Source organism: Chiroxiphia lanceolata, chromosome 2 (assembly GCF_009829145.1).
Source record: "Chiroxiphia lanceolata isolate bChiLan1 chromosome 2, bChiLan1.pri, whole genome shotgun sequence".
NCBI lineage: Eukaryota > Metazoa > Chordata > Aves > Passeriformes > Pipridae > Chiroxiphia > Chiroxiphia lanceolata.
The window spans coordinates 96,556,107-96,570,018 of record NC_045638.1 but is presented as its reverse complement, the minus strand read 5'-3'; the positions used below and the strand labels follow the sequence as shown (position 1 = coordinate 96,570,018).

At 43.7% G+C, this 13,912-nt stretch overlaps 1 protein-coding gene across 9 annotated transcripts in view; it reads right to left on the bottom strand.

Moving 5' to 3' along the window:
- Nucleotides 1-13,912, bottom strand: part of LSAMP (limbic system associated membrane protein) — a 1,004,346-nt gene that overhangs the window by 19,028 nt on the left and 971,406 nt on the right. For 6 of the 9 annotated variants that reach the window (XM_032681167.1, XM_032681163.1, XM_032681164.1 and 3 more), the window contains 3 exons: nucleotides 12,555-12,675; nucleotides 11,476-11,624; nucleotides 5,441-5,476 (listed from right to left, as the gene is read on the bottom strand). In XM_032681167.1, the coding sequence (XP_032537058.1) occupies nucleotides 5,441-5,476; nucleotides 11,476-11,624; nucleotides 12,555-12,675 (306 nt within the window). Of the gene's footprint in view, nucleotides 1-3,361; nucleotides 3,613-5,440; nucleotides 5,477-11,475; nucleotides 11,625-12,554; nucleotides 12,676-13,912 lie in introns of those variants that run through there. The other 3 variants (XM_032681168.1, XM_032681169.1, XM_032681171.1) reach the window with 2 other exon arrangements.

The window sequence follows — 13,912 nt, the reverse complement described above, 5'->3', positions numbered from 1 at the left end:
CCTCCACACTTGGGTTCCAGTCAGCCTGTATGGCAGCTCGACATGAGAAATAAGGAGAGCAAGAGAGAGAGAGAGCAAAGGATTTAGGTACACCTGCTGTGCCATGGGGATAAGTTGCCTTCGACATGTCTAAGGAGGAAGGTCCAGTTGATGACTTCAAAAGCTCATCCAACATACAGATGATATCAGACTGTGAGTGTCCTCTGGTCTGGGAATATCTGGCTCAGGAGGGTTATAGCCTGCCTGAGCTCTGTTCTGCAGGGTAATCTGTCCATGCTACAATGCTGACACTGTAAGTGTCCCTATCTGACAACTGATTTTCCACAGCAGTCACTCTTCCATGGGTTTGTTTCTAATCTTTGCAGTTCAGTTGTGTGTTTTCTCCCCCACTGGTTCCAACCAACCTCCACTCTCCAACCTGAGTGCTGTGCCCTGACCTCTCTTCCACAGGGTTGTTCTGTGTGGATGCAAAGCCACACCAGTGACTACACAGACCTTGAAATGCCTTTCCACTGCAAGGGCCCAGCTGGGAGGAATATCTTTCTGGGACTTCTAATCTCAGTTCCTATCCTCTGCTGGTGCTCTTCCTCACTCACTGGATCCTCCACAGCACTGCTACAATGCAAATATATGCAACCCAAGGCTCATTTTGGAATAAATCAATCTAAATTAAAATTAATGAACAAAAAGTACAGAAACAGATCAAGCAATAAAGCCATTTCTCTTTCTTTCCCCCTGTGTTTCTCTTTTTTCTTTCAGAAAGCTCATTTCTTTTCTCTACACTTTTTTTTGGTGGGGGAAGAAGCAGACTGGTTCTTAATTTTTTTAAAGCAATCTCAACAAACAGAAGCTGTCTGTTGCTATTCAGAAAAACCCACCAAGCAATGTTGGTAGCTGTAGTAACAAATAATTCTTGGCATTTCTATTTTCCCTAAGATGCTGTTTCTGGCTACATCTATACTACCCCCTCTTGGAAGACACAATCATCACCATTGACTTTGATATTATTCACTTTAAACCACACAGTCAAAATAAAATACAGTGCTATCCCTTGCCTGGTACCTATAAAATAGCAAGAAGCAATTAATATTATATTGGCTGCCTGCCTTCACCCTGTCTTGTCCTTCCTCTTCCCTTGGCCTTAAACCCCCACAGGCCTGGCACCCAGTGGGCAGCACTGGCAGGGACAGACACTGACTGATCAGCAAGAGAAGCTTGGTCTGTCTGAGCGTCCACTCTGCAGAGCCAATCCCTTCTGCACTCCCTAAATGGAGAATGAGTTCTTTGGAAAACCTGGCTGGAAGCACCAGTGAGAAGCAAGGAGAACCATGAGTTGCGCTTCCTGCCCAGGGTCGTGGGTGTTATCAGCTGCCAAAGCAAGGCATGCTCTGAGTAGTCAGGCATACATCACTGTGGAGTGACCAGAACAGCTGAACTGTGGCCCTCAAATGCCTTAGAATTTATGGAAATACCAGATTTGCACATGGCTCCAAATATGCCCTCCTGTGCTTGGTCCCTATGACCATTATTTTTCCCTGCTCTTTATTTTTCTCTCTATTTCTCTGTCAGGATCACAATCAGGCAAGATTGTCTATTTTGGCCTGTTCATGTTATGGCTTCCCCAGCTCTGCCAACTAGTTTGTTTCAAAGGCTTGAAGGCTTGGATTTTCACTGACCCTTTCTTGGAGCTCAGATGAGGAAGCACCCTCTGGCCTCAGTGAAGAGAACTCTAGAGATGGATGGGTTCTTTAGCTGGTTGTATTGGGAGGGCTGGATTCTGCAGACTGTTCCCACACCACTGCCTAGTCAGCAAACCCCCATAACATGTTAATCCTTTACAGTCTGTAGTCTCTGTTGTAAACCCTCATGCTTCTCTCCTTAGCTTTGAAATACTCAGATGTCCATCTTTTGACCAAAGCAGACCCCGCTGACACAAGAGCTGCAGGCTCAGCAGAACTGGCAGGGTCATGCACTAGAGAAAGCAAAACGGGAGCAGGGATGGGTGGAGGTCACCACTGCAACAGATGAGCTTTCTTCTCCACAGCCAGGACCTCCATAGAGAGGAAAGAGGACTGAGAGAGTATTAGAAAGAAAGATGCTCTCTGGTCATCAAACTCAAATGAACATCTCTCTCCCCCAGCTCCCACCCACCTGATGAAGGCATTAGTGACAGTACAGGCTACATGGGCTACAGCTAAATGGAGACTATCTACAATCTACAGCCATACAGGGTCATTCTCCGATCAGTGCACGTTTTGGCAGAAAGACAAGAACTGGTCATTCTCCTTTTCCCTCCCCCTCCACTAATTGCTAACATACTACTGCTATAAATCTTTTGTCAACCAGTTGATGGCCATGACTTTGTCTGTTCAGGCCCCAAAGACTGACACGCTTGTTGCCCTTGAGCAGCTCTGGATGTGCTCCTTTCTGGGAAACAGCACATCTCCCCTGCAGAGCTCCCAGGGCATCAAGCTAACCACGCTGAGAAAGCCTCTAGTTAGCCTGTGGTAAGCCCTCATCACAAAACTCCTGTGAGGAAGACTCACAGGTTTTGAAGCCCATTAGTCTGGCTAAGCCATTCTGATGTGGACACTAGGTGATATTCACAGGGGAGGGACTCTATGCTCAAAGGGCTGAGGACAAGGGACAATGGAGGACAAAGGTGGAGCTAGTGCTATAATTGTATCAGAACCCTTAGTGCTTCAACAGTGACCACACAGCTGCTCTGTCATTGGCAGATCTGATGGGGAATGAGCAAATTCTCCTTTTCAAGAAGAAAAACCCTTTTGAAAAGGCACCTGATGATGCAGTAAGGCCTCTGCTTTGTGACAGCCAGGTCTTATGTCAGCCCATTAAAACATGATGTTACAATGCAGACACGAAGATGTGGCATCATCGCAGGAGACATTTCAAGGCATTTGAAGTGCCTGGCTGCAAAATTAAGAGGGCTGGAAAATTTACCGAAGGACAGTTCAGTTTAGAGCTGAATCAGTTGGGCTCCACCAGCCTTTTAGGAAACTGCCTCATCAAATTCAAGTCCCATTTGTTTAGTTGAATGGGCTGCTTCTGAGTCTCCAGCCTGCCTGAAATTTCACAAGATATTTCCACAGCAGCTAGCTAATGATAGCTGCTTCATCTCAAAACATCTTCCTTTTAAATTAATGCTCAAAGCCTCACAGGGCAGGGAAGTGTTACTGAGGATTAAGAGAAATGGAAATTAAGGGAAAAAGAGGAAGAAGGCTGTGAATCTGGTCATTGAGGAGATGCTTATTTGAGAGCTGTGGACTACATCTCAGAACATCAACTCATAGGGAGGAAGAGGTCTAACAAGAAAATTTTATGCCCAAGGTTTCTTTGAAGGTGAACAGCAAAGTAAAAGCACATGTTGAGATAAGCACCAGTATCTGTGCTGACGGCCCACACTGCAGAAGCTGGTAGGGGCTTTCGGAAAACAGGTCGAGAGCATTTAAACTCTACTTTCCCCCTCTGCAAAATCCTCTAACTGTGTCCTGGGTCACTGGAGATATACCAGCATTTGGCACCACAAATTCCTGGAGACTCCTCACAGAAGTGATGTCACACTAGGATGTCCTTCAAGATGATCTCAGGAGACTGGGGAGCAGTAAAAAAATAACAGCTTCAAAGAGAGAGAGGGTAGTGTTTTAAAGGATAGACTAAAGCTGTGCAGGATGGCCTTGGCAACTTGATTAGGAGGTGTATTTGTAATGGGAATCCTGGCCTTGCTTACTCACGGATTTTGCTTTATCATTTAGGTTAATAGGCTACTAATTCAAAACCAGCTGTAAACAGGGCTGCCTATGAAAAAAATTAACACTGCCTGCCTGTGGAATTTAAGGATATATAATAAAAATAATCATAAAACCAAAGAACCCTGGGTTTTTCATCAGACAAAAATATTTGCCATTGAAAATTCTGCTTAAAAAAATAGCACTTAAAATTGGAAAACTCCTCAAAACCTTATATCCTAAACAGCCTCAGCAACTTTAATTTCATATCCCAGCACAAGTTTCATTTGCAATACATATAATAATGGTGTTTAATTGGATTTATTTTTCCACACTAGGTTCCCAATGGCCTACTTTACTCCTTTCTTCAGCTCCTTGAATGTTATTTACAAATCACTCTCTGGGATTTAATTTTAATGGTAGTCCAATTTCTACCTCTCCCCTCATTTTTTTTTTGTAGGTACTTTTCTTTAATTGTATTTGTGGATTTGCCTTTTAAATAGGCAGTTGTGACTACATCCTGAACCTGAATAAGTTGCCAAGAGCAGAGCTTGATTTGAAAACGGCAGAGTGGTTAAATGGAGCTGGTGTAACACCCAGCATTTATTGTTCTTTTCATGGCAGTACCTGCAGGTGCTTTGTTCAAGCAGGTGCTCTTTTGCAAAACAACGTGGGTTCCTAATAACACTCTACCCCAAAGCTCTGCGCAGACATTAACAATTTAGGTCTCTGAGCATCCCATGAGTTGAGTGCATCTTCATCATATGGCAGTAAAACAAAGATACTGAGGAGCTCTAGGCCAAGATTTTTTTAAGTGAACGCAGGGACTTGCTGTCTTACTGTTGATTTAGTTTCAAACACCACTTTCAAATACCGCAGCCTGCTTTCTGGAAATGCCTGGTCTCTGTGCTTTATCAGAATCTCAAGGTCACAACCAAGCCCCAAGTCTCATGTGGATGTTGGGGCAACAATGCCAGGACCTGAGGCATGACTGGGCAGCATAGACACAACATCCAGACTCTGTTTTCTGGTGGGAAAAACACACAGACTCTGTTTTGCCTTCACACCTTCTTCCCTTGGAATAAAGCAGACAGTAACACCTCACCATGCCTCTTGACATGCTCTCTGCATCAAATGCAGGACTATGTGACTGGCAGACTTGGAGCAGCGTGACAAAAGATTCAGAAAACAATGTGTTTTCCTGTGGATGCAGTTGCATCTAGTTGCACAACTAGAATGAAAAAAACTTCTGGTAGCATTTTCATTTTTAGCTTTTCACTTGTCCCTTCTACTGTCTCTGCAAAATTTTAGCTTTGCTTATGCTTTTGATCCAAATCTGAACAAGTGGGCAAAGACAGCTTAGGATGGAAATACATATTACGTGTAGGTCTGCAGACAAATTGAACCTCACTGAAAACTGTCCAGACCTGCATGACAACACAATGTCACTGCTTAAAGCTTGGCTAAAGGTTGGTTGTTGCTGTTCCATTGATTGTTTTTTTGAAAAGAGAGGGGGAAAGAGGAAGGATGAGGAAGGTGAGCAGAAAAGACAAAATGACATGTAAATGAAAAGGGAAAGCCCTTATTTTCCTGCATTTCTGAGCCATTTTGCCCATCACTAACTCTGAGCATTTGTCAGGATGACGGAGAATGACCCGGCTAAAGAGCTACTTCAACATAAAACATATACTGACCTGGAAAAGGATTGGGGAGTGTGGGTAAAACTCGTTCTAAGGGGGGAAAAAAAACAATAAGCAACATGCAGGAGAAAAGGATAAGCCACTTTTCACACCAAGCAAGCAGCAGATACAAACCTGATGGAGTTGTCCATCCCCAAATTAGATGAACTAGATGAACTAGAGTAGGTTTCATATACAGAGCATTTTGCTAGCAACACGCCTAATACACATCAACAACCCCTGGGACTGGGAGTCAGAGAGAAGTCATTTGAAAAACTAAACAAATAACAGCCACACAGCAAGAGGGATTAAGCATCTGCAGTGAAGGTAATTGGAGTTGATGGGCCATATCTTCCCTCTGACTTTCAAGACCACTCATGTCATCATTCTACAATTCTTCTTAGCTACACCTCTTTCTGGAAGCTAGTCTTGGAAGAGAGGTGCATTGTGGAAGTCCTCCATGGGTAGTTGCTGCCTCCTCAGAACCTTCTCCACAATGGATTTCTTCCCAGTGACAGGTCCCCTGAGGATCTGTGCATGGGAGCAATCACCATGCAGAATCCTTCTTTAGAGTTTTGTTCCTCAGAAAGGAACAGAGTTTTTGCACTCATCATAATCCAGTTGTACCCAGAGCCTGCTGTCTTGTTTATAGGGTTTTTACAACGTGTCCTCATTATATGTCACAGCAGGACTTTGTTGTACGTCACTGCTGACTTCACAGTTTGCTTCTCCCACGAAAGGATCCCAAAAGAATTGCACAGACAGTACCAGAGACTTGAGTCTGAAGCTAACAGTATTAGTAGTCTGAGGCTAACAGTAGTGTTAATTCTGCTTCACAGATGGTGCAGTTGATGCACAGAGCAAGGAAGCAATTTGCCCACGGTCAAATGCTGAACTGTTGGCAGACCCAGGCATACAACCAAGAATACATGGTCCTCATGCTTGACTCTGATCTCTGGGTCTCCTTTCGTTGCCTTCAGAACTTGCTGGATGCCTTGTACTGACTGAGACAAGTTCCTACTCATGGACTGATCCATAGGTACACAGACATTTAGCTGCAACAGATGGTAGGCCTGGGACAATGAGTTGTCTTCTGGTTTACCTGCTAAGATCACTGCTGATGGACATAGAGCTTTGCAGGATACGTCAGTAGTTCACTATCATTCTCTGATCAACCCAGGCCCAGCTATTTGGAGGCTAATGCTCTTTATACTGTATCCTTGGTGCAAAGAGTAAGTTTCTGCCTCGCTGGAGCCCATAAGGATGTAGCAGGTCAGGCTGATCCCTGCGACACTGGCAGAACTTCTGCCCTCGTGGTGGTAATGGAGTTGTTTGAATCCGCAGCAGGCACACGGGAGATCAAATACAAGTCTAGCCTGGATCTCTGTGTTTATGTAGCAACAGGGGACTATTGTTCTGCGAAAGCAGGCTGTTGTGCTGACAAGACTTCCTTGTTATTTAGTTTGGTTAAATAACTCAACTCCCCTTTACCTTCTTCCTGCACAGCAGGCTACAGGCTGCACAGCATAAGCAGTTAAAGCAAAGCACTACGGCCTCATTATCATGCTGCTTTCTATTCAAGGACTCTACCTCTATTTCCCTCACCCGCTGTGTGCTGCTTTTATTGCTCCACCCTGGCTCATTAGCAGTGTCTCAGCCTTGCCCTGTCTGACTGTCACCCCAAACCACTTTCCCTGTCTCCTGAGTCTCCCCGTTAGTGACAGCTGGGGGGAAGACACAGGGTTTGCACTAACCACTAAGAGGGATTTCAGCCCCAGTTAACACTCCAAACCCTCACAGCAACCACTGTAAGCAAATGTTCAGGCACAAGTTAGAAGGAGGGGTGTCAGCCCGTGCACACAGCCAGCGCTTGTGCCAGGACACTAATGAATAACGACAAGTTAGAGGCCAGTGCCAGCTCGCTTTAGGAACGTGCCCCTCTGCAATCAAACTAGCTGGACTCTACCTGAAGCCTCTCGAGGAGGCAGGGGTGGGATCCCGCTTGCCGCTGCTTGTAGTTGGTACAGGCCTTGCCAGCAGCTGCTTCACCTCTGTGTTTTCTAGTTCTCCAAAGGATGCAGATGATATGGCATCTGCCGAGATGGCAGTCTCCTATAACTGAGACAACTTAGCCAGCAGGACTGCATCAGGATGTTGAGCACTGCTCTGTTGTCTCCTGCTTCATCCTATGGGAAGGGCTAGCTCTGCAGGAGGCAGAAGTCACTAATTTGGAAAAGTTTTCATTTCTTTTCTCTGCCTTGCTAGAATGCACCTGCTTCTGTGTGCCTGTGGTGGAGGTGTGGGCTTGCTTATACATCACACAGGTGCATGCCTATGTATACATACTCACCTGCACATAAACCTATGTATCTGTGTTCCTACAACAAATGTGTATCTGCTGTATATTTATATATACTTATATATAAACATATACACTTCTGGGTAGCATGGGTTAAGATACAAATGGTGACTTTTACTCACAATGCTTTTCATAGCACTCTGTTAGATGAGTAAAACAAAAAGAAAACATGTTCCCTACCTCCTAATACACCTGGAGGTAAAACCCTTTCCCTTCAGTCGTGACATCACTTTTCACCTCTGTTGCTCTGTGATGGCAGCCCTGGCTCCACCTCTCTGTCAGGTAATTTTCACAGAGATGTGTGTTACTGCCCCTTTCCTAGGTCTCACCATATTTTGTGCTTGGGGCTTACAAACACCCCTAGGCTCTACAGAGCTGAATCGACCTACTGGATCATCACTGCTGCAAAACATGGTCCTGCCTCCCAACTCCTCACACCCACAGGTGCATGATACAGCTTTCTCTCTTGCATGGGCTTTGGTGCTTGTTAAGCCTGTCCATGAAATAATTCAGCTCAGAACAACAAAAGAAAACATTTGGGGGCATTCTGGGGAGGTGAGCAGTAAAGCTCAGTTACCTTTTCACTGATTTATCAGGTTGATCTGGCTCAGTGGGATGTCCACTGAGTAGCAGAATAAGTGAAACAACGAAACCATGTGGCAGAGAGCAGGGTGAGCAAAAGGAGTGGGGAGGAAGGGATGTCAGCAAGCTATTAGATCGGTTGTATCATCAAACTGTACCTAAGTAGTCTGTCTGCAAACATATTCCATATTGCTGTTGAAGACAGGTTCCTGGGTAAGTTAAACCTTTGTTGTGGCCATTTTTTTGTTATTGTAAACTCCGTTTCCAGGAGTGAGGGGTATTAAATCTCTCCACCTACAGCAGGCAATCCTGCTGCTACATTTTTTAAGGAAGATCACTAGCTATCTATTCATACAAGCTCAAGGGAGCTGCTTTTGTATTTTAATGCATCTTCTGTCTATGACGTTGACATCTAAGGCACTCAGTCTCTCTGAGAGTTTTTCAGTGCTGGCTGAGATTTCATGAAATGGTAGTCACCCATTTTTCTCTACTGCTAAACTGTTCTTTCACATCACTTTGCTAGCTCCCTGTCTGCCCTCCACCTCAGGCAAAGCTGCCAGTACCTCATTATTAACTCTCTGGTTGTTTCTTCACTTCTTGCTGCCATTCTTTTTTGTGCTGCAATGGGACACTGAGGAACCATCGCTGTACTTACCTCCCTAGTGGGATGTTGCTCTACAGTGAGCTTGTTCTCTATTTAAAAAGGAAATAAAATCTCTGATTCCAGGGATGAAAAACACTCCCAAGTATTTGAGTATCTGCTGTACCTTGCAAAAGCTGCTTTATTTTTCTGTCTGGATATGTGGCTGGGAGTGTGCATTATCTGTTCTTTCAGCTACTGTGTGATCACTACAGCATTTTTTTCATCTGGACTTGTAGGTTTTTTTCAGCTGCATTCTTTATCTTTATGAAGCTGGATTCCTTTCACTCATTTCCCCCCTTTACCTTCAAAATACCATCTGTAGTCTGCCTGAATTTGTGTTTTTCTCTCTCTTTCTGTCTTCCATGCTAACTAGAAGAACAGATTTCCTGAAACATTGTGAAGCAAGTGCACACTAAAGAAACAGGGATTAACCAAGGAACAAAAAACAAGTTAGAAAGAGTCCACTGAAAATCATCGAATCTGTACCTCTATTCACCTGGCTCTTGTGAAGTTTGCTAGCATTCTCCAGCATAAATAGGCCTTGCATTTCTAAGGTAAAAATGATAAACAAAATCCAGCAACTTGAAAGAAGGAAAGTGTTCTTCATAAACATCAAAAGGGGGATAAAATAGGATCCTTGGTGCTGCAAGCCATCTTTAATAGTTGCCACATCTCCTCCTGGAATAGTTAATGGCAACTTCGCAAGATTTCCTTGGGTCTCTTACAGGTTCTGCCACTCATTTTATGACCATGGGTAAACCACTTCTTCACTCTGTACCTTGGCTTCCTACTGCAAAACGGTGCTAATAACACTCAACCATTTCTAAATAACTTGTGATATTAAAATATTCATTGCTAGCAAATCCTTTGAGATCCTTTGAGGTGAAGTTCTGAAGTCATGCAAAATGCTTTTCTAGCAAAACTAACCCCCCAGCTAAAATCATATGTGCATACATACATTATTGAATTTCATCTTATATTTTGTTTCAGTGATACAGTTCATCTGTGTAACAGGAACCAAAAGAGAGGGCCAAATTTAGAATTCAGTCACAAATAATGGATTCTAAACTTAGAATTATATTAATATCAGCAAGAACAAATCTGGAGTATTTGAAAATTATGTTCCAGATTGCTGCCTGAGGATTTTATTTGAATCTCATGACAGTCACAAGACCACGGTGAAAAGAATTTCAAAGTAGAAATTTGCTTTGTGTGCTGCAATGCTACAGGAAATCAAATATATGTTCTTTTATGATAATATCTGTTCTTTAGAAAATAACCTCCACAAAATACACTGAAATTTGCAAAAATTCAAACTGCCATGAAATAAATCCAAGGGTGGTAAACAGGGAATACAAACAGATTTATTCTTTTGCTCTGCCTCTGTTAAAAATAACCAAACCAAACCACTGGTTTTTTTATAGTGGTTTGATTAATCTGATCACACAGATCAGATTAGTAGAAACTAGACTAAACTGCATCCCATACCGACCGCTTCACACATCTTATCTTTTTTTCTGTTTAAAAGGACATGCAGGTCATGGCATGAGTGTTTTAATTCAATTTAGGACCGTGCAAGGAATACTGCCATAAGTCACTTTTGTGTCTACATGTCCCTCGTGTGAGTGGGTAATTTTGCTGCAGTCTGTCTCTAGTTGCAATAACAACATGTGGTCCAAGTCTAGGCCTGGAATAGAGAACTGCATTTTGAATACACCATGGTTTGTATGGGTTATACACGTGGATGGTAGATGAGAAGCAGGGGCTTTGTTTATGGGCAGGTTTGAATCAGCTGCAACATTCAGAACCAGCAGGTAATTCTGCTCTAGAATTTTGTCTCATCCCAGATTCTGCGTGTTTACACTTACTAAGACAAACTTAGTAATTGAAAGGTAGCAGAATGAGATACAAAGAATCTTATTCCATATTTCATCTGTTTACCTCTCCCCATGTTCCCTCTGATATGCACGTTTAAAGTTATTCTGTCTTTTCTCATTCTTTCTCTTCCATTTTCAAACCAATTTCTCTTTTTCTTGACTGTCTCTTGTTCTCCTCAGGCTCAGTGGCTAGGTCTCTCCATCTCTCTGAATTACTTGTCATTTCTCAGCTGTCATGGATCCTCCAAGCCCTGGCCTTCTGTCTACTTATTAAAGGGGCTGTCATTCTAAGGGATTTTTTGTTTCCAGCTTTAAAACAAACATGCTTTTATTATTTTAACAAAATCTGACTTCACCAAAGCCAGTCAATCAAAGGGCTTGCCTGTAAACCTTTTAATTTGGCTGTGTTTGTGTTTCACAGCAAGTATTAACATGTAGGTATCTGAAGCAGAGTGCTGAAAGCCTCCATGGCTGGAGGTTTGAGAGGCCTGGATTGTCAAGTGGATGCCTTCCTGAGTTTTGGTCACCATGTGCTTTCTACACAGCCTGGTCTTTGTGAGAGCCTCCCTTTACCCTCTCCCATACTTACTGTAAAGGTATAGGCTGGCGTTTGTGACTCCCAGCTTGTTGGCAGCCACGCAGGTGTAGTTTCCATAGTGTTCCTCAGTGACGTTGGCCACCATCAGCAGAGACTGGCTCCCCGTGCTCTTTATCTCCAGACCATTGGCGCTGTTTATCCTGGGAAGGCAGAAGAAGAGGTGTATAATGCAATGGTAGCTGTGTATGGGAAGGAAATCACTGCCCGGCAGGCAGTAAACCAAAGTCTTTCAGCCCAGCTGGAAGGGGAGGATAGAGGGAGGCAGGAAGCAGATGTGAGAAGACAGAGATCAAAGAAGGCATATATGGAAAACAGAAGGGAATGAAAGGAAGTAAGAGTGCAGTGGGGTGAAATGCCACCAGTAAGGCAGTGGAAAAGCAAAAAAAAAACAAGCGAAGGGAGGAAGCATTTTTCCAGCACAGACTCACACTGGAAATGAACACACCATGGCCAGCTGAAAGCTAGTACATACTTGAAACAATTCATATGTTCCAATAAGTGCATATGCCAAAGCTAAGTCACCCCTGAGCCTGTAATGTCATGTTAAAAACTAGAGGAATAACGCAACCTTCTTAATACCAGGTAAATGCTCAGGTATAAAGGACAGATCCCTTTCCTCTTCTCATTTACTCTCATATGCAAATCTAAGAGCCTCAGGTCACACAGATGGGGGAATCACACCTCCCTCAGCAGCTCCTTCCCCTAGATGAAGGCACCTAGAGTGGCATTACCTAATTGGAGACTAACACTACCTACCTTTTTATCTGTAACATGGGCTACTTAATGCATGAACATTGTCTTAATTGTGTATTGGCCCATGGTTGACTTAAAGGGAAGAGCTCCACCCTCTGCACCTCCTTCAGCATCCCCAGCGCAGAGAGGGACTGCATCCTCCAGCCTTGACCATGCTGGTTCTGCTGAGTCTGATGGGTCATTGTGACTCAAATGGATTGTAAGGAGCAATTTGTTTGAGAAGAAGAGTTGAGGGGGGACAGTAGGTGATGCTCTAAGGATCCTCTATTGATTAGATGGAAAAGGAGAGAAGAAAAGAGGTGAGCTAAAGGTCTTACCTGGTATCATCTCTGTACCATTCGAAATCAGGTGTGGGCACTGCTGATGCCTCACACCGGAGTAAGGCTTGTCGTCCCGTGGCCGCTTCATTGCTCTTGGACTCTGTGATGGTGGGAGGGTCTGCAGGAAGGAAACCTGTGGTCACTTCACACACTTTCAGGTGTGACAGAACAGCAAAACTATGTCAGGGATGGCTTCCTCATGCAAACTGTTTGAGCTACTGGAGGCCCACAGCTGCTGCTTGCTGTGGCACATGTTCCCCCTGCTCCTCTGCAGAACACGTGCTCTTTGAACTCTCCCTAATATACCACGTTAGCATCGCTCCTTATATGTGCTTCTCTTCAGCACTGCTGAATAAAATTCTGTCATAAATGCATAGGCATACACAGGCAGAGTTGAGGTTAATGATGGACTTCTGTAATTTATGATTATTTACCCATGGATCTTTAGTTCACATGGACTCATCAGAGATAACATGAGAGAAAGACTTCATCAAGGGTAAAGGAAGACAATAAAAGTAAAGCAATAAAGGAATTTAACACTAGCATGAAAATTATTTTCCATACAAACTCTTTGTCTAATGCCAAAAGTATAAGAAGCGAGGACTGAGGCAACATGACGATATGGAAATACATTCACAGCTTAAAAGGGAAGAGCTTTAGGAGAAGCTATGTGTGCAACTTTGAGAAACAGATAACTTGTTGAGACACTTCCCTTAGGTTTCCAAGGTTAAAAATCCTGCTCAAGTGTTCCTGGACATCATGCTTTGTGACAAGCTTCAAGAAGGCTTGCTTGTGACTGTTCTGCATGAAGCTTGCCCTCAGCCTAGCATGGTGTTCCCACCTCTGCTTAATTTGTAGCCATGGGCAAACCAAACTTGGAAAACATATTGGTGGGCCCTGCTTGAGCTAGGTCTCAGTACTGGCTGGGTACCAGGTTGGGTAGGCACCAGCATCTTCAATCCCAGCCCTATGTTCAAAATATTAAGCGATAAAGCTTTACAACTTAAAAGGCAGAAATATTTCCCCTTGGCTGCTGAGAGGGATCAAGGAATAAATGCCTTGTCTCTCATCACTAATACTTCCACACCCTGAGATTACGGGACTGCAACTCAGACAGCTACTTTCCTGAGACCTGGGTTACCATAAAGTGCACTCTGTGTGTGCAGAGTACAGCTCCGCCATCTCTCCGTCTCGGCACTGAAAGGCCAAAGAAAAAGACAAGCAAAATGGATTGTGCCAGTCAAAGAAAAAAAACAATTCTGTTTGGAAAATGTACGGAAGGAAATTTGTTTGTGAACATATTAGCCATCTCAATGTGATCCCTTTCCTGACCTTAATCGGGATTTTATGCAGGG